The sequence below is a fragment of the Ictidomys tridecemlineatus genome, chromosome 7 (assembly GCF_052094955.1).
Source record: "Ictidomys tridecemlineatus isolate mIctTri1 chromosome 7, mIctTri1.hap1, whole genome shotgun sequence".
Lineage (NCBI taxonomy): Eukaryota > Metazoa > Chordata > Mammalia > Rodentia > Sciuridae > Ictidomys > Ictidomys tridecemlineatus.
The window spans coordinates 28,259,256-28,286,472 of record NC_135483.1 but is presented as its reverse complement, the minus strand read 5'-3'; the positions used below and the strand labels follow the sequence as shown (position 1 = coordinate 28,286,472).

The 27,217-nt window shown below is 32.6% G+C and overlaps 1 protein-coding gene across 2 annotated transcripts in view; it reads right to left on the bottom strand.

Annotated features, from left to right (window-relative positions):
- Nudcd1 (NudC domain containing 1) overlaps positions 1-27,217 on the bottom strand; it is a 61,547-nt gene that overhangs the window by 31,510 nt on the left and 2,820 nt on the right. For both annotated transcript variants that reach the window (XM_005316240.5, XM_005316241.4), the window contains exons 2-3: positions 20,340-20,494; positions 2,350-2,535 (exon numbers count right to left, since the gene is read on the bottom strand). In XM_005316240.5, coding sequence (XP_005316297.1) covers positions 2,350-2,535; positions 20,340-20,494 — 341 coding nt within the window. The remainder of the gene's footprint in view (positions 1-2,349; positions 2,536-20,339; positions 20,495-27,217) is intronic.

Sequence of the window (27,217 nt, the reverse complement as noted above, 5' to 3'; positions counted from 1 at the left end):
CTCTATTTAAAATGTATTCTTGATGTTGTTCTCCCTTCCCCAAGCAAATTTAAAGCCGCACAAAATCTTATTAAAATCTTTTTTATACCATAAATGTGTGCTCTAAAAGACAATCTACCTCTTAGAGTAAACACTAAACAGGAGAGTTTTAAGACTGATTTCTAAACAAGATTTCTGAAAAGTTGTAGTTGGGAAAAAATTTTAAAAAAAACAAAACAGAAGAAAAAGTTAGCTTTTTTCTTTTGAAATCTGTACCTAGAGTCTCTGCAATTTTTTTCTACTTGAAATCTCTATAAAGAAAAGTGAGCTGTTATCTATTTCCCTATATGTTTGAGCACTTCTGCCAAAATTATTCAATAGTAAGTCTTTGAAATTCATCTAACAATTTTCAAAAGCAGAAACAACAACAACAACAAGCCCTCAGATACTCAAAACTGAGACAACCTATGAAGATAAATTTTGAGTTGGCTGACTGAATTTAACTCATTTGCAGGACAATGGAAGCTAAAGGCAAGAAGCAAAAATGACATGTTTTAGGAGGTATAAGCAGCTAGTTTTTCCTTTTTTTTCTTTCTCTTACAAGTGGTAGGAACTAGAAAGAGTAAAAAGAAACAGATGACTAGACTAAAAGTTGCTAGGCTGAGGTTTTTAATCTTCTGAACAAGACCAGCATCTCAACTGTAACACTATTCTGATCTACCACCCTCATAATATTATTTGGAAAGTATGCAGTCTTCCATATCTTTTAATTTCTTTCTATACCCTAGTCATCACCACCACCCTTGGCCCCCTTGTGTCCTATCATGCCCTTTAATCACTTTTACTCTTAGCTTTTTTTTTTTTATCACACCAATTGCCCCAAAGTCCTAAAACTCTCTTAAATTATTATAACTAATATATTCTGTAGCTTTCTCACTTTAATTAATGTCCAAGTCCCATTCTTCTCTCACTTCCCCCATTATCTAGACAAAGCTATAATTATTAACAGACAACATCTCAGAAGGGTTCTTTTTTTATTATAGCAGTGTATACTAAAAAGGGCATAAGACAGATTTCACTTTTTAATGAATTAAAACATATTTTAAAGGCCTAATATGTTTCAAGGGACACACACAGCAAAAATCAAAAGAATTATAAATCTATGTGCATCTCCTTCCAGCAGAATCTGTGGAATAGAATATTCTTAAAAAATAAGTTGAGAGTGAACTGAGTCCTCTTGTCTCTTCCTGCTTAAAACCAACTTAGTCTACAAAACTCAATAATAATTCTCATTTTTATCTCTTGACCATCATTCTCAAAACTCTAAATGTTTCAGTTAATGATAGCTATAACACAAAATAACTCATTTTTTTAAGTTTTTACTGAAGGCTAGAGTAGAAAATGTCACAATGTCCGATGAATATGAAACTGTGAAAGCAACAGTCTCTTATAAACAGACTACTGATGATGTTTTTGTTTAGTTTTCCAGACATACTATAATTTGGTAATATACCATTTAGTAAAAACTTAGTAAGATAGGCAAGTCATTTAGTTTGAAAACCTCCAAGGTTTTTCTCAAATAATAATTAAGGTCTGATGTTAATATGTATCGTTGATCTGATAAAGATATTTTATAACATGTAAATATATTAAACTTTTATCTATTTATCTGAAACTAAAGGCTATCTGCTAAGATTTAGACAGTGGCAATATTATACCAATTAGTGGAATTCAAAGGAATTGAAGCAATAAATCCTTTGATTATCTACCCCAAATCATTTTCTTCCATTTTCAAAAACAGGCATTGGAAAAATTGATTGTCTTACTGCCATTAAAATCCTAATCCACCTCTCACATTTAGATCTGCTTCATTTTTTAACATTGAAAGAAAAATGGCATCTTAGAGATTAGTACATAAGCATATTTATATTACTATGTATTTTTCTAAGTAGGGAATAGTTAAACTATTTGACCAGTGTAAACATATCAGCAAATTTAACATGAAAGTAGACAAGAAAAACATTTCAATATAAGCTTTTTCAACTCTGTTTCAAGGAGGAGACAATGTCAGTGCTTAGTGCAGTGCTTTAATACATACAAAACACTCAAGAAATATTTGCTGAAAAATAAATGCAAATCCTGACAAGTATACTGACCCTAGATGAAAACAAACAACTAACCTATCAGTTAAACACAAAGTATATGTATGTTATAATTTACTTAAAAAGAGACACAAGACTTTATATTAAAAAAACCAAGAGGTCACCTATAAGCTCTCCTTAAAAAGTATTCTTTGAAAATAAATAAGGTCTAATTTGCATATACTTTCTGGACTTTGAAAGTCTTTAAAAAAACCCCAAAAAACCTCACCTCCCATTTTTCAGAAGCACTATTTCCACGTTCACCTGTTCCAATAACATATAATCTTCCAGTTCCATCTGACAAGGTAACCCAGGTGGATGATGTGAAATGGATAGATGCACAAAGGCGATTATCGCATGCCGTCAAATCTGTAGGTAGTCGAAACACCTCTCGTGGTTTTCCTAAAGCAGTATCCTAAAAAGGAGTCAAACATAAGTGAACTCTTTCCTCTTCCCTGAATCATACACACACAAAATAAACATCTGCAGTGTAGTAATTTTTCTCTTATTCAAGAGTCTGATCTAACTGCCTTCCCTTTAAGATATGTTACTAATCACTTTTTTGGGGGAGGGGAGGAGTTTAAGAGATTATATGTAGCACAAAGAAACATTTATTTTGAAACTTTTATGCAATTAATATATATTATAAAACATTGAATTAGCATATTCAAATCGCAATACCACACATTTTTTTATTAAATATGTTTTTAAGTTTAAAAAATTTTTAAAGTGAGTGGATTTAAAGAAAAATACTGTTTATGACTCATAGGATACACCTATGCCAAAAAAATCTAATGCAGGACTAGAATCACTGAAGTGAGGAAAATACAGCTTTAACATGTGAGTAGTCCTGAGTAACTATTTGACTAAAAGGAAGTTATCACCTGAGATCCCTCAATTTCAGGCCCCAAATGACTTTTCCAGCTACTGATTCCCTTCAAACAAATAAAATAAAGTAGATGGGATGGATAGTATGTGACTTCTAGGGCTGGATCATCAAACACTTTACATCTTCTGTCTCATTCTTTTTCTTGGATTGACACTGTAAGGGAGGCTAGCTACCAAACCATAAAGATGATTAAATAGTCCATGGAAAGAACATCATAGGGAAGAACTGAGGGCTCCTACCAATAACCGGCACCATATGAATGAATCATTTTGGAAATGTATCCTTCAGGCCTAATCAAGCTTTCAAATGACTGTATCCATGGCTGACATCATAACCTAATGAGAAAGCTTCAACCATACTACTCCGCTGAAAGCACTCCCAGACTTCTGACCACACAAACTGTGAGAGGCTTATTGTTCCAAGTCACTAAGTTCTGAAATTGTTTCTTAGTAATAAATAACACAATGCAGAAGTCTAGTTTTCTTTCTTTTAGCTTTAGAGTTACCAGTTTTTTAATTCACTAATTAGAAATATCATATAGATATTAGCCTGCAGTATGAAACACTGCATTTAAACTATCACCAACTCAGTTTTTTGTTAACAAATTCTCAATTGTGCCTATGTCCTTATAATTTTAAGATATAAGATAGGTTGCAACATTAAAATGTTTTACAAGAAAATACATAAAATGGCTTACTATTCTGGAAATAAGCTTCGTTTCAGTATGCAATTCAACAATTTTTTTGTTGTTATTAAAGTTTTAGTTGTCAGTTAAGAAATTTTACCATAGGACAAGAGTACTCCTAGAACTATTCAGATGTACATACTAATAAAACACAAGCCCTATACACAAGCCACAAGTTTTTTTGGTGACTTACTGTTTCTTTTTACTTTCCTTTGAAATAGTACCTTTATTTCCTTTCCCTCCTCATATTTTACTGATTTGCATAATACCAAATAAAATCATAAATATAAAATATAGCAAGCACAGCTGGCATGAATAGTTTTTAGAAACATTACATCTGAGTATTTGTAATGTAAAACTTAACTAGTAAAAAACTGAATTGTATTAGCATAATGCTGAGTAGCATATATTAGTAGTAAACTTTAAGCTTTCTGTAGTCTCTAGCCCCTACTTTTTACAGAGGGAATTTAGAATAGAATACCAGTTAATCCAGTCAGTCAGTTAAGTGAAGGTCAAGTAAGAGAAATTTTGCCATATGTTCATGCTTATGTCAGCATTCAGAATACAATGCTGTATTCTACAAAATGAGAAAAACAATGGACTAGTCAACAAATGGTATTGAGACTAAACTTTTCAGAAACAATTCAACTTAATGTTTCCTCACTCCTCATGTAATAAAAATGTTCACCATTTAACACTATAAATGATAATTTATAATGTGCTGATAATAAGTAGGAAATAACCTTGCTGATCATTAATAAAGGGAAGAGGAAAAAAGCAGCTCCCCTGTCATTGTGGCACTGGTACCATCAGCCAGGCTTTGGTTTTACTGTAAATTATCCTGGCATTAACAGCATTGTTCTCCTATTGAACATAAACAGTTTCACAGAATATAAATATCAGACAAGGCCACTGTGATACTGACAAAATAGCATCACTCCATCATGATATGTGAATACAGATAAAACATTAATATTGTCAAAACTTCAAATATGACACTCAATCCAGGCCAGTGTGAGCAACTGCAGCTTCTTTACTAATTACATCCTGCACTTTAGTCTAGTCTTCCCTCTTTCTAGATGAGACTTATTAAGATACCCATAATAGAATTATTCAGTTTCCTCACAGTATCCAATGCAAATACTTTCTTAAATCCTCCCCACAAATCACCTAATATGAGCCCAATCCTTTAATATTATCATTTCTAAATCCTCCAAGATACCCTGTGATTCTCCATGGTGTACACTCTTCCTTAACGCAAAAAGTAATAAATCCAATTTGCTCAAACACAGGTCTGTGCCTGATGTCTTTGGAGAGCATTGGCAGGGAAATGAACATCCGCCCTATGGAATTTCATAATTGTTAAATATCCTGAGGTTGATTTATATTACTGACACATACAAACAAAAAAAGATCAAAAAGATACCACCTCACCCTCCCCCCCCAAAAAAGAAAAGAAAACGCACACAGAATATGTATAACATAAACCCATATATGCCGGAACAAAAGTTGTGATATGTCAGCACACAGTAAGACACAGACAAGACACATGCTAATCTGTTTAATAGTGTTTTCTATTAGGAAGGAAAATGAGATGAGAGCATGCCTGGTACTAGGGAAAATGAATGTGAAGGCAAATTCCCTTTTACTTCAAACGCATTACTTTTGGTTTTCCTTTTTTGTTAATACTGGCCAATTTATGTATGATATACATAGTTTAGAAGATATTAAAATAAAATACAATGGGAATCTTTCCTTAAAACGGGTGTTTCAAAATAAAGTTTTCCAGCGGTCCACTATATGACCCTCTCTTTATCTAAACTAGTGAAATGTTATCAGGGGAAATATAGGTCTAAACTCCTTAAATCACTCCTTTTCTCCATTTCATACACTGTTGTTTTAAGTCATGTTCTTTTAAATACATGGTTACACATGACTGAGGTTGGTAGAAGTCTAATTATCAGATAAAGTGATACAATATTCAATAGAATAATTAAGATGCTAAGCTTATAAATGTGAAACCAAAATTAATGAACTTAAAATACAAAGAAAACATAGTACTTCTCTTACTTGAGTTAAATGATACAGTGTAAGCTGCATAAATGTTCATGATGTTTGAAATTTAATTCTCAGAGTACAATTTAATTTTGACTGGACTGTAAGCAATGAAACTTTTTCTTTAGTAAGTCCTACATTAAAGCATTAAATTATCTCTGAATAACCTTCACGGACAGTTTTACTAAGTGTACTCGTGGTAACACCTTATATAACTGGCATCTATAGTGTCCATTTTCACCCTTTCCCTTTTCTTCACAAAAAAAGGCTAATATAACTATGTTCAAGGTAATTGAAAATCAGTCAGAGGCAACATTTCACAGTTAAGTTACAGAAGGATTAAAATTTCACTGATGAATGGAACACTTACTGAATGACCACAATGTACAAGAGTATTAAATAAATGCTTTGACGTTTTACTCTCTCACTTATCTATCATCAGACACTATAAAGTGGAAAATATTATCCCCACTTTAAGAAGACAGGTCCAAAAAGATTTAAAAACTTGCCTAAAACTCCCTTGTTAGAAGATGACATAGCCAAACTTCAAATCCTGGATAACTTTACTCTGAAAATTGATAGGCTTTCCCTTATTTCACATATACTAGAAAATAAGACATTTCCAACCTTTTTCTAAACAAATAATACTTCAGATCTCAACAATTTCTCGAACACCCCTTCCCTCCCCCCTCTTCCCTACCAAAACCCCACTTTGACTACAACTACCATATACTCAGTTTTTCTTAAGGATATTAGTATTTTTAATTAAGATTCCTGAGTCAATAAGGTGTAATACAAAAATTAAAGTTTCCATGGATTGTATGTAAACTACATTATAAATAAATATCAATACCTAAGTTATATGTTTATGAAAAACATATCTAAACTGGAGTTTGGAGCCCTCTTACAGTTATATGCAGTGAAGCTTCAACTAAGGAACTGTTTTTCTTTTTTCTTTTTCTGGTACTGAGGACTGAAGCCAGAGGTGCTTTACACTGAGCTTTTTTCCCCCACCCCTTTTAATTTTTTTTTTAATTTTTTATTTTGAGACAGAATCTTATTAAATTGCTAAGGCTAACCTTGAACTTGCAATCTTGCACTCTCAACCTCCCAAATTCCTGGAATTACAGGCATGTGATGCTGCACATCATTGTTTTTCTAATATATACACATCTATAAGAAAAAGACACTCAAATTTAAAACAATGGTCAATCAAAATTAAGTAGAGATGCCATTTACCAGTATTATTAGGTATTGACATTTAATATTTTGCTTTTTTAAAAGGAAGTGATCTTTTTCTGGAGAAAATCTTTCATCATTAATAACCATTAACTTCATTTGAAAGATGGTCACCTTCTTCCTTCTTTATGTTTTCACTAAAGCTTTAAGAATAGGTATTTCTAACCAACTGCAGTTCAATTAATGTTTGGATGTAAAATGATGCTTTCAATAATGTATTAAACATACATTGTTCTAAGAATTTACCTTTGATTTTTATCTTTAACTACGTAAATAACTATCTACTTGTCAATCAGCTCAACTATTGAAAATAAGCTGAGATTCAAGTCTAAAGATGAACATACTGTCATGTAAGGAGCTGGACTAACAAGTAACTGTAACTTTTCACTTCAAGACATAACCTCACAAATATACTTACAAATGAAATCCAGCAACTGTCCTCTAGATCTTAAAGATACAAAATAAGATGACATTCTTCTTTAGCAGCAGAAACAATATAGTTTTCCAATTAAATGGGAAAAAATTATAACAGAAATAATACCCCAGGGCCAGAGTTGTGACTCAGAGGTACAGCGCTTGCCTAGCACACATTAGGCACCACATAAAAAAAAAAAAAAACACATAAAAAAATAAAATAAAAGCACCACATAAAAAAATAAAAACAAATAAAATAAACGTTAAAAAAGAAAGAATACCCTAAGTTTTAAGAAACTGGATAAATACCTTAAAATGAGGTATAATATGATATAAAATAATGATGATCTAGAATAAAACTTTAAACACACTTTTTGTGCTTTTCTAAAATATTTTCTACTTCCTAAGCACACTTTCAACTGAAATTTCTCAAAAATTAGCAATTGTAAACTCACAAATTAAACTTACTTGGTAGTGTAATGGCTCTATAAAACTGTGTTGAACTGCTGCCACCTTCTGGCTCCTTATAAAGTCAGCTGAGCAAGATGAGAAAAATTCAAGTCCTGGGCTCTACAATCTTCCACTTTGAACAGTGTTTACTCCAGAGTTAACAAGGGGAGTCATTTGTACCCCATGCACAAGAGAGTGGTATTTATGCATTTGTGTTTTTGGCTCAAAAAATTTATTAATCATAGTAAAATGGATAAACATTATTGTTTTTGCTATACATAAAAAGCCAATGTCTAATCAGTGTTCAACACTTTCCAACCATTTCCAACATAGAAGCTCAAAGATTAGGTTGATTCCCTTTGTTACTAAACAGAAAAATTATCAGAAATAAGCATGATAGTCTTCTGTATCCCAGATACAGGGCTTCTCAAGAAGAACACTAGCAAAATCACTTTGACATACTTGATAAAATTTAGATTTCCAGACCAAACCAACTGACACTGAAACAACCTTTGGGAATGGTATCCTGAAATTAGTTTTTGTTCAGATCAATTACTTCAAGTGACAACAGAATTTGAAAGCCAAAGAAAGAACCTTAACTGCTGAAGCAGAAAATTAACTAAAAGAACCTGTAAGATGGCTCTTTAAAAACATAATAATATCTTTCTAAAGACTGACTGGATAAAGAGAAAAAATACAGAAAGAAATATCAATAATCTGAAAAGCACAGTGCATGAAACTTAATAGTAACAAATTTGAAAACTTAAGAGGAAATTGTTGATTTCACTTACTAGAAATATATAGGAAAATTTACCTAAGAACCAATTTATTTTTTATTTTTTTATTTTTTAAATTTTAATTTGTTTTAATTAGTTACAATGACAGTACAATGATCTTGACATATCATACATTTGAATCAGATGGGATATAATTTCTCATTATTCTGAGTGTACAGGTTGCAGAATCACATTGGTCATGCAGTCACGTATATACACACAGCAATAATAATGTCTATTTTATTGTACTGTCCTTCCTTTCCTCCCTTCCCCCTCCCCTCCCCTCCCATCACTTCTCTCTACTCAATCTAAGGTGACACAATTTTTTTTCTCACATCTTCATACTTGTATTTTGTATAACGATGAGGGTCTCCTTCCATCTTCCATGCAATTCCCTTTCTCCCTTCCTTTCCCTCCCACCTCTCTTCCCTATCTAGAGGTAATCTTCTTCTGATGCACTTCCTCCCTCCCTACCCCATTTTGAGTCACCCCCCCTTATATCAGAGAAGACATTCAGCATTTGTTTTTTTGGGATTGGCTAACTTCACTTAGCATAATCTGCTCTAATGCCATCCATTTCCCTGCAAATGCCATGATCTTGTTATTTTTTATTGCTGAGTAATATTCCATTGTGTATGAATTCAAGAACCAATTTAAATAAACCAATTACCACAGAATAAACTGTATAGGTGATTAGAGAACTACTATTGAAAAGAATAATAAAATACAACATAGCCAAAGAGGATCTTTACTTAACATATAAAGAAAAAAAAATCACTCTAATCTTAAACTTATCAGTCTTCAGAAAAATAAGAAAGCTCCTCAATTCATTTAAGAAAGCCAGAAAAACTTTAATCAAAATCTGTTAAATAACACCAAAACCAAAATACAACTATCATGGACTTGTGAAGATAAATGCAAACATTCTAAATAAAATGTCAATAATAGAATCTAACAATGTATTAAAGGAATATGCTCTCTCACCATAAAGGTTTATTCTAGAAATACTTAGAAGATTGCTCTAGTTTGTAAATTAAATATTGCTCTAGTTTGTATCTGGAATGCCCTTCCGAGGCTCATATATTTAAGTTTGAGTGCTGTGCTTGGTACTATTAGGAAGTGATGGAACTTTTTAATTGTAGGGCCTAGTGGGAGGCCCTTAGGTCACTGGCAGTGTGATTGCAAACAGAGTATTGGGAACCCAGTCTCTTTTTGTCTTTCATTACCCTGGCCATGAGATGAGCGTTTTTGTTCCACCATGTGCTGCAACCTTAAGGTGCTTCCTCACCACAGGACTAAAAGCAACAAGGTGATCATGGACCTGAATTGATCATGAATCAGAACATACAAAATTGTGAGCCAAAATAAACCTTCTTTCATTCTAAGTTGATTACCTCAGGTGTTTGTTATATTAATGTAAATATGACTAATACAAGGACTATATCAATTTAATTCTGTGATCATTAATAGCAAATATAATCTGAAAAGGCATTTGATAGAATTTAGCAACCATTCTTAATAAAAACATTGAATAGAAATCTAAACAGAACGAAAATTAAAACAACAAAGTTATTTGTCAAAGCCAATGATTTTTAGTAAAAATTAAAAACTATTACAATAAAATCACAAGCTTAAGAGAAATGGATATCTGAAATCCCCACTATTTATGACCTTGTCTCAGAAGTTCTATCTATAAAAGCAGTAAGACAAAAATAAAATGATATTATTATTGTCATTTTCATAAAGAATGGAAAAGAATTAAAACTATCTCCTTTTCTGATGATATAAATGTAGACTTAAAAGGAGTTGTTAAAAAAATTACTGAATTATCAAATAAGGTGGCTGTGGATATAACACATAGTTTTTCTCTATCAATAAATGCATAGAAAAGGAAATAGAAAAAAACTATACTCTATTTCACAACAGTGGCAGAAACTATAAAATATTTAAGAATAAATTTAATAAAGAGAATATAACAAACTACAAAAATCTTACTTGAGGGCATAAAAGTAGATCTAAATAAATGAAAAGACATACTGTGTTCTGGGTTGAGAAACAAGGTCTTAAAAACACCAAACATTCCCCAAGTCAACATGAATTCCCTATGCTGGGGGTGGGAGAGGAGACTGGAGATTTGTTTAATAAAAGTTTAAAACAGATTGATGTTACCAACAGGTCTAACTGGACAGGTCAATGAAGGGATTTGGAAAAAGGCAAACAGACACAAAAGTAGAGAAAAATCTGGAGCTTGGTGGGTCAGCCTGCCTCTTGTGAAGGAAGACTGACTAAGAATGAGCTCAGCACGTTTATTATATAGTTTTAAAGATCAGAAGGCTTTATTGTGAGACAGTTTCTTTAAGATAAACAAAACCCAAGTTGAGGGTAAAAGCAGCCCAATTAGAACTTATTAGCTTGCACCCATACTCTTTACCTCTAGGCAGCAGGTGGGCAGCAGGCATTTGAACCCAAGACCATGAACTTATAAATTCAATGGCTGGCACAGAATCTGCTTCTAACAGGGCATCATTATATCGACTGGGTGATCTTCAACTGGTTCCCTTGCACTGAGAAATCCCCAAGGGAGGTGTCCCCTCTGTCTCTGGGAAGTTCAGAGACCCACAATTCATTCAATATTCCCAACAGACTAATTCTAGACAGCTGAGCACAGAGGTAAAAAGAGGATTCAGTGAATGCCTACATATTAAAAGATAAGAACACATATTTTCTTCCTCTGCTTTATTCCAGAAAGTCAGGATCAGGGCCCTATAACTACCTCTCTGACAAAACAAACAAAAAAACAAAAACAACAACAAAAAAAAAAACACTAAAGAACTCCTCTCTAAAGACACCTGCTAGCCCAGGGAAAAAGAAACCAACATTTAGGGGCACTCAGTCCTACACTCTCATTTACCAGCTGAAGAGAAAAAATATGAGGTGGATCTTTTTCCTGGAAAAATACTAAACTACTTTCAGAGTGCATTATGTCTTTTCAACTAAATAATTTAAGAATTTATAATCCAACTGTTAGAGGATACATATGAAGTGCTAATAGTGTAGGGATGAGAATGATAATTAAGAACTAGGAAAGAAGGCAACTTGTAAAAACTTTCAAAAATCACCATTCTAAATTATGCCAAAAAGTTCTAATTTATCAGGAAAGTCAATAAATGTACACTGTGTATATGAAAAGACAAATGTTGATTTGAACATACATAAATACATAATGAAGGAGGGTATTATTTCAATGTTAAGGTCATATTGAGAGAAAGAAGTGGTTTACATTTTGATGTTAAAAAAAAGTAGAAAAAAAATTTATTTTGTAGCTGCAGCATTCCCAGTACTCACAACATATAGTAGGAATTCAATAAATATTTTGAATGCTGAGTGAAGAGTATAAATTAGACTGAGTTGAACTCTGTAAATTAACATTCTTACAGAATTTTCATGAGTGACATTCCAGATTTTCTGTCTTCTTAAACAAATAGAAACAAACAGAACCTAGAAAAAAAATTCTTAAAATTAAAAGACACAATATGGTATAAACTATGCATGCACAGAACGTGAACATGAATGATCATGCATTGGGCAACAGAATTCACAAGAATGAATACTGAACATGGCTTGTTTGTACACAACATTCAAATATATAGTGCCCATACAAAGTGTACATGTATATAGTATCTTTAAGTAAAGCCCACAAAGAGAAACTAAATAAGAAACTATAACCAGTTCCTCTAAGTTGTTCATAGAAAAGATAAAATAGGTCATGAAAAAGAATAAAAACATATTAATCTCTGCTCTAATTTAATATCAAGTTTTTTAAGCATAATTACAGTATCTAATTTTCCATAAAAATTTTGCAATGAAAAATTGCAGACTAAGCTGTTTATCTGTATTTCAAATACAATCACTAACCTCTCATTTCAGACTTCCAACCAATCCTTTGTGACTTAAACTGAAATTGTGGTATTCCAAATTCTGATTATCAATGAGTTAACTGACAAAACCAAACTTCTGAGTCCTAAATGTGACCCTATCCATGCCCATCTTTCAGTCCAGCACAGCACTAAACAAGGGGGAAAAACAACAACAACAAAACAAAAAAACAAATCAACAACAACAACAAAAAAAACAGCCTTTCTCATTTACCTTTCCACTGCTGAATACAAAATAACATGGCCACTCCTGGTCTGCTTCAAATCTGACCATCTGTCACCTTAGCGACCTCATCTCCATCTATAACCTGTATTCCTTCAAAGTCTTTCCATGCATACTCTATGCATTAGACACACAAAAATAGAATACCCTCGGTGAATAATAATGCCTGGTGAAGTTTGCCAAATTTGCCTATTAAGTTGTGTATGTATCTAGTTAGCCCCAATCTGCATGATAACTTCTAACTCATCCTTCAGAACTCTGACATTTTATGAAATCTTCCTTGAACATACATCCTTTAACATCTGTCATTCCTCCTTAATTTGGGATCTTATTATTATTTCCACTTTGCATGTTACTACTTTGTGTATGTAGCTACTAAGTACATAGAAATATTCAATAAATGTTTTAAGAAAAATATTTCTTATTCAGAAAAATTATGTATCTCAGAAAACTGAGTACACCTTTAATTTTTTCTAGCAAATAATGAAAGATGAAAAACCTGTAAAATAGAACAAATAAAAATGGTTTTAGATGAGCCTTTGAGAAAGATCTAGGAAAATCTTCCTCCTAAAGGAGAAGAAACAAGACATTTATTTAAACTACTATGACCAGGTTTCACTGAAAATGTTCCCCAGGAGCAAACTATTTCTATTTTACTAACCAAAAAAATGAAATAAAATAAAAGAGATAAAGAAACAAAGAAATGGTATTTCACCGATAAATAATAGTAGAAATCTTTATAGCATCTATACAGATGCTGCAAATAAGCTAAATTAATCAAAACATATAAGTAGCTTTGAAATATTACTCAGAGGACAAAAAAACAAAAGAAGCAGATTGATTTAAGTAGTCTGAATTATTTTTACAAAAAGAATCAGTTATAAGGAAAACAGAATATCTACATTACCATATTTTTTCTTTTATTTTAAGACTAGCCCACTTTTCTTGTTCTTCCCCAGTTAATTTACATAAATAAGCACGATTCTAAAAACCACAGCATAAAAACTTCAAGCAAACATTTGACAACAAGCAGTTATACAATTTATATATTTATAGTCATCAAAGTGAGTATTTCAGGGATATAACTACAATCTGTACACTATGCAGGTCCATGGCTGCCAGCAATTTCAAAATCTGAAATTAATGGAATAATATACCTTACAAGAATAAATATTAAATAACACTGTATATCGATATCAAATGTTAAATGATCATTATAATTGAATATTCAAAAACATATTCTCTGGATTTATATGAAAACATAATAAAATACTAGACCAAGTCTTAGGGATAATCTTATCTAATTGTCAAATTGTCTTTGCCAGGAAGCCCCTTCTTTTAAAAAATTTTATATGAAATAGACAAACACATAGAGCTGCATCTGTATCAGTTAGCAGGTAGAGTGGAGGGTAGATCTTCCTTGCCTATGCAGTGCCAAGGAATTCTTTAGGGCTTAGGGTTTCAGAGACAACACTGATAAGAATTCAAGCCTTTTATATTCTCATAAAGACATAAGGGCCTAAAATGAGGGAGCTATTTGCCCAATATCACAGAGCCAACATGTCCAAGGCAGAGTCAGGTCTAAATCAATATATACCTATATTAGTCTACTAGGGCTGCCAAACAAAATACTACATACTGGGAATTTTAACAGATATTCTTCAGTTTCAAAGCTACAAGGTCACATTAAGGTCCAACAGAGTCAGCTGCTGGGAGGCATTCTAGTTGGCTTGCAGATGCTGCCTTCTTGCTGCATCCTCACATAGCTTTTACTTCATCTGTGCATTAGGAAAGACATCTCTCTTTTCCTCTCCATCTAAAGTCCACAACCCTATTTGAGTAGGTCCTCAGTCCTATGACTTTATTTAATTACTCTTCATTACTTCCTAAAAACCCTAACTCTAACCTCAGACACATGGGGAATTGGAGCTGCAATATATGAATTTAGGGGGACAGAATTCATCTCATAGTACTACTAAAAATGTATATCATAAGAGTATACTGTAAACTGGCACAGTTGAGCACGCCTGTAATCCCAACAACTGAGGAGGCTGAGACACAGGGAACATGAGTTCAAAGCCAGCCTCAACAAAAGTGAGGTGCTAAGCAACTCAGTAATCTTACTGTTTCTAAGATTTTTATATAGTAAAATAGGTAAAACATAATGAATCCCCATATACCCAACATATAATTCCAATTATTATCATTAGATTATGATAAGTCTAATTTCCCATACATGTATATGTACCCACATCACTATGAAGAAAATCCTAGTTATTCCAACCAAAGTATTTGGGTACCAATCTCTGATAGGACTACAAAAACAAACAAAAATATCATAAACCTACTTTAAGTAATTTTATTACTTAAAAGTAATAATTCCTTAATATATAAAAATCTATGTACTATTTAGTATTAAATTATGCACTATAAACATTTCATTATCATAGCTACTTAACTGACTGAACCCCTCACCAAATTTAAATGAGCTAAATGGTACTATTTCACTTTTTATTTTCTACATTTTGTTCTTTAAATTTGGTTCTAGTAGATACAGTAATATGCTAAAGCAATGCCTACTGACTCATGGAAGCTAAGTATTAAATTTCCAAAAATCCCGTAAGCAGTAGTTTGAAATCAGCCTTGATAGGAATATTTTATACCACAGAAGTTGGTGAACTCTACAAATCAGCCCTCAACCCACTGTCCAGAAAGTTGGTGGTTCAACATTTACTAACATATGACTGAGCAAATACATCTCCATTTGTATATTTATATATATAATATAATTTACTGCATTATGAACAAATTTAATTTTAATTTTAAGAAGATGATGAATTGGTGGAAAGAGAAGTTAGGAAAAAAATCCCATTCAAAATAACCTCAAAAAAAAATACTTGGGAATCAATCTAACAAAAGAGGCGAAGGACCTCTACAATGAAAACTTCAGAAAACTAAAGAAAGAAATTGTGGATAATCTCAGAAGATAGAAAGATCTCTCATGTTTTTAGATAAGCAGAATTAATATTGTCAAAATGGCCACACTACCAAAAGTGCTATACAGATTCAATGCAATTCCCATCAAAACTCCAATGATGTTCTTCATAGAAATCAGAAAAGCAATAATGAAATTCATTTGGAAAGATAAAAAGCCCGGAATAGCCAAAGTACTCCTTATTGAGAATGAAATAGAAAACACAAGAGACAAACCCACAAGAAACCAGTTATCTCATATTAGACAAAGGCACTATACATGTACACTAAAGTAAAGATAGCCTCTTCAACAAGTGGTGCTTGGAAAACTGGAAACCGGTATGTAGAAGAATGAAATTTAACTCCTCTCTCTCATCCTGCACAAAAGTCAACTCAAGGTGAATCAAAAACCAAGAAATTAGACCAGCAACTCTGCATATACTAGAAAAAATTGTAGGCTCAACACTCCAACATTCTGGCTCAGGAATTGACTTCCTTAACAAGACTCCTGAAGCACAAGAAGTAAAATGAGATGACATCAAACTAAAAAACTTCTTAACTGGAAAGGAAACAATCCACAGCATAAAGAGAGAACTTACAGAATGGGAGAAAATCTTTGCCACATACATCTCAGATACATCCAGGATATATAAAGAACTCAAAATGCTTCACACACACACACACACACACACAAAAAAAAAAAAAAAACACCCACAAATAACCTAATCAATAAATGGGCAAAGGAACTAAACAGACATGTCTCAAAAGAATATAAATGGTCAACAAATATATAAAAAATGTTCAACATCTCTAGAAATTAGAGAAATACAAAGTTAAAACTACACTGAGATCTCATCTCACTCTAGTTAGAAAGGCAATGATCAAGACTACAAATACATTGCTTGTGGGACTACAAATTGGTGCAACCACTCTGGAAAACAGTATGGAGATTCCTCAGAAAATAAGGAATGCGACCACCATTTGACCAGTTACCCAACTCCTTGGTATACATCCAAAGGGTTTAAAATAATCATACTACAGTACCTCAGCCACGTCAATGTTTATGGCAGCTCAATTCACAATGGATAAGCTATGGAGCCAACCTAGGCGCCCTTCAACAGATGAATGGATAAAGAAAATGTGATACATATACACAAAGGAGTATTATTCAGCCATTAAGAAAAATGTCTTTATGACATTTGCCAGTAAACAGATGGATCTGGAGACTACCAAGCTAAATTACATAAGACCAAAAAGCCAAAAGCCAAATGTTTTTGCTGATATGTAGAAGCTGACCCACAATAAACAGAGAGAGGGAAAGAACAGATATTCAGTAGAATAGACAAAGGGGAATGAAGGAAAGGGGACAGGAACAGGAAAGGAAGTGGAATTAATCTGACATAATTTTCCTATGTACATATATGAATACTACAGGGAATCCACCATTGTATACATACACAAGAATAGGGTCCTAATTAGAATAACATATTTCATGCTTGTATAACTATAACAAAATGAATTTTGTTGTCACATATAACTAAAAAGAGTCAATAAAAATTTAAAAGAAGAAGAATATATAAACGTTAACATTAAGCACAAAAATTTAAACTGGATTTTAATTTGTCAAGACAAAAAACTATTTGCTTGGACAATGCCACACCATACTATTTACCTTGATATATTGTCTTATTAACCAATAATAAGGAGAATGGGTGGAACATTGTAGAACACTGGAACAGACTAGTTCAAATCCAGACTCTGCTTCAAATTCTGTTTGACTTAGACAAGTTATTTATATCTCTATTCCTTAGTTTCCTTCGTTGTAAGGCATCCTATATTAATTCCACCTCCTTAAATGTGCATACTACCTTTCACTTTTCAAAATATTTTTACACACTGTGCCTTAACTTTTAAAAAATCTTTGTTATTGGCAAAATTACAGGAAAATTTTCATATACATACACGTATATCCACAACTCTAAAACAAAATTTATTTGGTCATACAAATCAAAACATAGTCACTAAATCACATATATGTTCTATTACTTTAACTAGTTTATATACATTGGATCTGAAGTAATTCTAAGTCAAGGCAGCTCTAGTGAAGAAAATCAATTGGACTTAAGAGGACAGATTCTATCTCTTCTGTTCACACAAGAAACAATCGGAATTTTGCTTAGGTGTTTGGAGCCACCTAGAGGGAAGATTTCTCAGTACCAGAAAATGTGTAACTTTTCCTCCCTAACATTTTGAGACAAACACTGCAACACCAATACGGAACCTATACCTGGATTAGAAATAAAAGAAAGAGTCTGAATGAGTTTTTTACAGCTGATCTCCATTTAACAAATATACTAACTAAGTCATATGCTGGATGCTAGGATTATAGAAACATAAGAAAGATCTATGGCCTTAGTCCAGGGGTAGGCAAATTATAATTCACAAGGCAATTTTGGACCTCTGTCTCCTTTTGTAAATAAAGCTTTATTGAAAGTTCATCACAATCATCCATTTACAACTGTTTATTGCTATTTTCCCACTAAAACAGAAAGTCAATAATTATGACAAGGGATAGGCCCACAAAACCTATCGTATCTGACCCTGTGCAGTAAAATTGCTCTGGCATAGAGGGAGTTCACAGCCCATACAGATCTGACAGTCAGTGGTGTGAATATTTTTGAGTCAGCAGAATGTCAGGGCAAGCCTCCTAAATTAAGAAATAATTAACTGGGCCTTAATTAAAAATTAGAAAGCAGCCTGACACGGAACTAAGAGCATATACCAAGTAGAGGTAATCACATAACAAAAAGTCTAGTGGCAATAGGACACAGGGTCTGTCTCAAGAACTGCAAGGGTTTGGTGTTGCTTGAATAGTATACAAGTGATAGAAGACAATGCTGAAAAGAAAGCCTTATGAACTGTAAATACCAAAAGAAAAACTTTGTATTTTTAAGAATATATATATATATATATGTATATATATATATATATACTTACACACACACACATATAGTGATATACATATATATCACTTCAGGTGTATACTTGCAAAATCAATAAACAAAAAAACCCATTACCTCTGAAAGAACAAACAAAAAACTTTTAAGAAATTGCTGGAAAATGAATACTGAAGACAAGACAGATAAAAAAGATAGGGTCAGGAAGATGTCACTAAATACTATTTTTAATTTTCTGTTTTTGAAATTACACGAGCACCTTGTCTCTTCTAAAATTAAAAAGTTTGGATTTGGTAAAAATTTAAGAAAGAAGCACTAAGAGGAGACAAGCAAATTAGAATACCTTGTAGGTACAATGCGTAAGAGGACTAGAAGATGCAGATAGTAGTTAGAAACCAATGGACAGACTACTAGCTGTTTTAAGTAAATATATTAACAATGTATTATGGTGCTTACAACATATGAAGATGTAAAACATATGACAAAAGTAGCTCAAAGGATGAGAGGGAGAGAAAGTAAAAGGAGTTAAATTACTGTAGGATTTTACACTTTAAGTGGAATCATATTAGAGGCAGACTATGACAAGCTGAGAACAAATACTATAATCTCTACACTGACCATTATAAATAAAATATAGATACAAAGTCAAAAGAGAAAATCAAATGGAATTTTAAGAAAGTAAAATGAAGAATATCAATTTAGCCTCCCAAAAAGTAAGAACATAGATACCAAGGAACAAAGAATAAACTGAAAAGAAATAGCAAGATGGCAACATAAAACCCAAGACTATCAGTAATTAAATTAAATATAAATACATTAATCCCTCTAATAGAAAGACAAAGATTATCATATTGCATTTAAAAGAAAACCAAAGGTTTTTTGTAAGGAATACACTTTAAAAATAATAACACAGTTGGTCACGATGGTCAGTAGTTGTGGTACATACCTACAATACCAGCTACTTAGGAGTCTAAAGCAGGAGGATCACAAGTTTGAGCTAGTCTGTGCAAATTAGCAAGACCCAATCTTAAAATAAAATTAGAAAAAAATTAGGGATGTAGGTCAGTGTTAGAGCACTTATCTGATATGTATAAGGCTACAAGTGTGACAACCCCCCCCCAAAAAAAACACTGATAAATTAAAAGAAAAAGATAATAAGTTTTAAAAAGCCAACAATGATTATGCTAATACCAGACAAAGATGATTTTAAGACAAATTTATTACCGGATACTAGAGATAAAGAGAGATATTTTATAATATTAAAAGAATCAATTTACAGTGGATCAAACAATCCTAAATGTTTTACCCAATTATATAGTTAAAAATAACTAATGTAACAACTAAAACTAAAAACATATTACATGGGAAAAAGCAACCAAATTAGCTACATCCAGATTTATAAATTCAATTAAATAGATCACATAACGATGGTAGCAGACTGGAATAAATAATTGAGGATAACAGGAACAAAGGACAAAATTTAAATTAAATTAAGCAAAAATTGAGCCTTATATATACTAAAGATATATGTACCTTAATTGCATGGATATCAGATTCAAAGGAAAAATTAAAGATCAAATAGAACTGGATAAATTCTATTATTATATAGTATATTTTTCTTACCAGCATCACTGTTAAATTCATTATTCTTCCAAGGTTATCAATATAGTAGACACTGTCTTGATACCATGAATCACAGTGTAGGTAATTATACATCCCAAAAGCATGCATGTGTTCCAGTGTATATTGATCATCACGAAGTTTTACTTCTGCCACAGCTGAAATATAATAAATAAACAAACATAATCATCAAGAGTTTTATTCAGATTGTTCCTTTTTACAGAATATCTAAAAGGCAAAGAAACCATGCATGACAATCACAAAGGCTGCTTCAGGGCAATTCACTATATGATCACTCAGAAATAATTTCTGGATATCTAATATGCACTGTGTGCAGATGACTAGTAGGAGGATATGGTTATACCCTTTAGAACCTAGAACATAGTGACTGTAGTAGATAGATTTTTTTAAATCATAACTTTCTTTGAGGCACTTTTTATAATTAAGAACAAATTCTAAGAATGAAGGTTTTCCTGCCTTTAGGGCAAATAATAAGCCCAATTTTATAAAGTATTTTTATAATTTTAAATGTTTCCATTTTATTATATTTTCATTTTAAACACACATTAAAAAATAAAGAGAATGTTTTTATTTTATCACTACACAGATATGGAAATAAATATAAACACCAACTGCAACTTCTCTAATATCATGTCAAATCCTTCTAATAGTACAGAACAAAACAGTGTCACAGCTGGAATAGACACAAGGCTTCCTACTTACAGAAAAGGGCATTCTTCTCTAAATCATTAGCTGCCTCCCTCATTTTAAATCTGACAAACATGTTCTCTTCCTCTCAAGCTCCCACTTGCCTCTCCATGCTTACAGCTCAATACTGCCCAGGACCTGTAATTAATTTCTGCAATAGAAAATATGTAAGTGGACTATGATGGGCCAATATATTATCTTGATATAAAGTATATGCTTTACTATATTCTAATCACAACTATTTTCTTCTCGCAGAATACTTACTTACCTTTCCTGCTTCTAATACCTGATTTGAATCCTGGCTAACTTACACTTATTCAATCATTTATCTAGAAAGTATTTTAATAGATACAGTGAGGAGCAAAGAGTACATAGTATCTTCTTAGCACTTACAATTAAGTGAAGAAATGGACAGTACTCAGTTACATAAATCTTACATAATTTTTACATCATAATTTTATATATTAAACTGTGATGTTATAAAGAAAAATTACCAGTTACTAAAGAACACAAAAAGTAGTGAGTTTTACTTGGGAGACTAATGAAAGTTTTTCAAGGATTAAGCCAAGACATAAAAGGAAAGTAAGAATTAAGAAGAAACATACTCATACATCCACATATAACTCTGTACTCTAAGCAAGAAAAGTAGGAGTAAAACCCTATGTTCAAAGAACCAAACGAAGGACATACTGCTATATACAGAACAAAAAGAACCCTTACAAAGAATGGCTAGAGATGAATGAAGTTAGAGAACTAGGCAGGAGGAGTTAGACTGTGAAAGTCCTTGTCTTTATTTCTTTATTGATAATAAAGTGTAATAAGAATTCATTAGGTTGTTTAGCAGGAGAGTAAAGTTCAGATGTGAGTTTTTAAGAGAGTGCTTATAATGCTTATTATACACACTCGAACTTTTATCTTTTTATATCTTCATACACAAATAGCAAACTAAGCAAATAGAAAAAGACAGTTAATTTGTTGGGTTGATTTTAGAAGGTGAGTGGTTCAAGAAGTGACCTTTATAGGTGGAAATAATGTGGAAAACAGACTGGAGCAAAACAGGGATAAATTCAGGAAGACCCATTAGGAACACGACAAATGTGAAATTATAATTTTGAAAGACTTGACAGAAGTTGAGGAAACTAGCTGTTTCACTTGAGGAAGTGTGAACTTGCAAGGAATGGTTAACAAATATACATTCTATGGATTAGGAAGGAAATAATTATCCATTTTTTTAGGACCACTGTGTGGATGAAACACTGGAAATGTCCATGAAAATGTAACAGCCCAAAAAAGTAACATTAAACAACAATATAACAAATACATTTTCTCCCTATGGGAGCAAAGAGCCCTCAATAATCATGAACAGGTCAGAAGTTTCTTAGCCTTTTGCCTTACTATATCTCAGTTGCAAACACATTTATCTCTAGAAAACCAGTTAAAAGACCTTGATATAACAGGAGTTGGTTGTTGCATTTCAATAAGATAATCTATGTAAGTTATTGTGACACAGAAGCAAGCAGCACAGGGCATGCTTACTAGTTTATAAAACTCTCTTAGTATGCAGAAAAAGACTGCTTCTCTAGCCCTAAATGAGAAATAAAAAGTTGTAACTACATTTATCACATCAATCTTCTTGAGTATAAAGATGGGAGGCAGAACAAGCGAAAGGAGAAAAGCAGTGTCCAGAATGTGACAAAGCTTAACCACCAGCAAGCTCTTTTGTAGAGCCTTCCCAAGAAAGAAAGAGGCAGGGAACCTCTATTTTGTTGGGATCTTTGAAATGGTTGAAGAGAAACCCTTTTTATAAAGAATTCAGTGCAGTAGTTTTTTGGTACCTGAGATTGAACCCAGGGGTGCTTACCCACTGAGCCACATCCCTAGCTGTTTTCAAGTAAAACAGATTCAACTCTTTTGCTAATGGTGCTAAGGATGGTGTCCACTACTGTTTCTTGAACTCTCAAAGTATATTATTATGTTAAACTACATAAAATTTCCAATTTTTGACATCAATTAAATATGATGTAACCTAATATTTATCTAAACACATTAGTTTTTAAAAAGTAGTGTTGGAGAAGCAAAGAATAATAACCTATAAAGGTCACTTCTTGAACCACTCACCTTCTAAAATCAACTCAACGAATTAACTGTCTTCTTCTATTTGCTTATTTTGCTACTTGTGTATGAAAATATAAAAAGATAAAAGTTATGAGTGTGTATAATGAGTTCTAAAGCAAGGCTTACAACAATATAACAAAAACAGGGCAGGACGTAAGTCAGGAGTACTGCTCCCATGAAACTATTTTATAAAATGCTTCTGGGATCATAACACATTTATCTGGCTATCTTCCCCATAATTTCCTACAGAGTGTAGACAGGAGTTTTATAGTAAACTCTACTAGAGAAATTATGTTTTCACTTAAAAATATATATTGAACAATTTTGTTTGTAGTCAAAATGGAATAGGAAGCAATTCTGTTTTTCCATCAGAAATAACTAATAAGAAAAAATAAAATAAATCAGACATGATTACATGAAACAAGAGTTTCCAAGATACTAGGCATCTGGTAACATAGAAAAATGATCACTAAGAAACCCAAAACACATGAGGTGAACCCTATCACTGCCCCAGTCTACAAAGTTTTGTGAAGTTTCCAGACCAAGGAATAAAAAATGGGAAAGTGAGGCAGACTGATTTGAAAGTCTGGAGAAACCATGGAAGTTACAGTTGATTAGTCAGAGTAGCAAACAGAGAGGCAAACCCCAGAGATCTGCAGAGGTCTCCCTGAAGAACTCAGCATGTGTTTGGAGGAGCCAACCCCAAACCAAGGAAAGAACCATCTGAAAGACTATGGGGAAAGGTACTGGACATTCACACACACAAGACTGCAGAGTGACTAGGCCAAACAGGAAGAATGAAAACACTCCTAATTTGTGGGCTACTGGGCAGAGTACACAGCAAGCCTTGCTTCCATAGTGGGGAATAGTTAGCCCTAGACTAAACCAGACTATCAAATCTTAAAAGCAAGATTCAATGGAATTAACCTGCTTCCAAGCAGCTAAAATAAAACCCAGAAAAAAAGATTATGAGAATACAAAAATACCCTGTATCCAATAAGGTAAATTCACAATTTCTGATACCCAATCAAAGCAGAAAAGGAAAGGAAAACAAGCCCATAATGAGGAGAATCACCAATCAATAGAAGCTAATACATAACTGACATAAAGGGTATAATTAGCAGAGTAGCACATTAAAACAGTTATTACAAGTATATTTCATATGTTTAAAATCATAAGCAGGGGCATAAAAGATATAAAAAAATTTTAAATCAGACTTAAAAAAGAGAGTTAAAAAAGAGAAAAAATAATGCAGAATAAAAGGGGGGTAATGATGAACTTCCAGAATAGGTAAATGAAGTTCTCAAAGGAGAGAACAAGAGAAAAATTTGGAAGAAAATTATGAACTCAGAGTTTATAGGTCAGCAAACCCCAAGAATAAGAATCATGAAGAAAACCACACCTAGGCACATATAATTATTGAACTGCTCAAAACCAATGTAAAATAGAAAAATCTTAAAAGCAGCCAGAGAAAAAAATGTATGCTATGTACAGAGCAACAAAGACAGGATAATGTCAGATTTCTCATCAGTTACAAAACAAGCAAGAAGACTACAGGGAAAAATCTTTACAAAATTAAAGAAGAAAAATTGTCAACTTAGAATTCTATATGTGGCAAAAATATCTTTGGAAGAATCAAAGCAAAATATAGATCCTTCCATACTAAAACATGGAAAGAATTAATTACCAGATTGTAAGAAACAATTAAATTCATTCATGCAGAAGGAAAATTGCAATAGACAAAAATATGGATAAATGAAAGAACACCAGAAGTAACAACTGTAAGTAAATACAAGATTTTTTTCTTATTTAAATTTCTTTAAGAGATAATTATTTAAATAAAAATAATATATTGTGAAATATACAATAACATATAAGACTAAAATTCATGACAATAGCTCGAAGGCCAGGAAGAAATGGTATAAAAGTATAAAGTTCTTACAATACATGGTAAATAATATACTATCATCGAAATGTAACCAATATACATCCTAAAGTGATTATTAAAATAATAAAAAAGTACAGCTGATAGCCCCAACAAAGGAAATTAAAATACAAGTATATATGTATGTGTGTATACATATGCATATATACACATACACTCACACATACATACTATGGCATAATTAATCAAAAGAAAGCTGGGGTGACTAATATCAGACAGACCTCAGAGCAAAAAACTAAAAAAATCTTGCTAGGGATAAAGGTTATTTCATAATGATAAAGGGGTCAATTTATCAAGAGAATATATTAATGTTTATGAAGCTGGCAACAAAGTTTCAATATATATCATGCAAAAAATGGTAACAATTAGCCAGGTGGGGTGGCATACACCTGTAATCAACAGCTCTGGAAGCCGAGGCAGGAGGATCACAAGTTTAAGGCCAGCCTCAGTAACTAAGCAAGGTCTTAAGCAACTTAGTGTCTCAAAAAAATAAATACAAATAAACAGGGCTAGTATGTTGCTCAATGGTTAAGCAAGTACCCCTAGGTTCAATGCCTGATACCCCTCTAAAAAATATAACAAAAAATTTATAAACCTCCAAGGACACATAGAGAAATCCACAATCATAGGCATAAATTCTAATACCCTTCTCTTGCAACAAGGGTGATTTCAAAATAATCGTGCTGAGTAAAAGAAGCCAGACAGGAGTGGTATGGGGAGTGGGGACATAGTACACCGTATATAATTCCAGTTATATAAAATTCTAGAAAAATCATATTAATTTATATTGTCACAAAACATATCAATAGTTGCTTGGGGATGGGAGGAATATGGGAAGAGCAGAGGGATAGGTGTATAGTTAGAGAAGGTACAAAGAAACTTTGAGGATGATAGCTAAGTTTATCATCTTGATTATGGGTGTATCCATGCCAAAAGTTGCTAAATTGTACATTTTAAATATATGCAGTTTATTGTTAACTATATCTCAATAAACCTGTTTAATGTGCAAGTGATACAAAATCATCCACTATTCAACCAAGCAACCTCCAGCTCTACAGATAAAGCACTGAAAAAGATAGACACAATACAGAACCAAGACTCTTGGCACAAAAGCAGACACTGAATGCTGCAAAGTGTCTATGAAGCACGGGGTACTACTGGAAAGTACAGAACAGAAGAGATTCTAACTTGTACAGATTTTACAGTATGGACTCTAAATATGTAGTCCAGAAAGGAATCCCTGAAGAAGAAGTAAAAGAATAAAGTACAAATTAATTAGGTGAACTATAAGGGGAAACATAAAAAGATCTACTAAATAAGATTCTAGGGAAAGGATGTCTATAGGGTAAATACTCAGACATGGATCAAAGACAATGACAATTTTAGGAAACAAATTTTTTGCTTAGGTTTTTTTTCTTTCCATGTTTTTTTTCTTTTTAAATTGGTGCTTTATAGTTATATATAATGGTGAGATTTATTGTTACATATTTATACATGTACACAATCTAACAATATAATTTGGCCAATGTGACTCCCCAGCACTTCCCCCTTCCTTCCCACTTCTCAACATCTTTTACTTAGTTTTTTGGAATGGAAAAAGACAAAGTAACACTGTTTATGTTGCAGGGGTAGTTCTAGAACAATTTAATAATATTAAGACAAGAAAATAAGCCTGTTAGCCAAGCTCTTTGAGACCAGAAACCACATCTACATCCTCATATCTTAAACGGTATTTCACACACCCAAAGAGTGCAACGAAAGGTTTGCTAAATTAAACTCCTTGGGTTAGGATAAAAAAATCAAATTATCAGGAGCTCCTCAATTATACCTTAACTATCTCTAGAAATGATACTTTGTAAAGAATCAACCTCTCCTTTTTTTGTTCTGTTTTTGTTGTTGTGTTTCTTTTGTTCTCAAGTAATTCATAAAAGCCTTCAGACAGTTGTCTCCATTCCTCTGGTCTTCTAAATAACTACAGAGCCATAGGGTAAATGATTTAACCACCAAATTTGCTCATTTCCCTTTATACTTAAAAACCCTCAAACGCACCACATTACCTCTGGTTTTGCCTTCTAAACACAGAATCTAAGACAAAATTGTGAAATATGGGCGA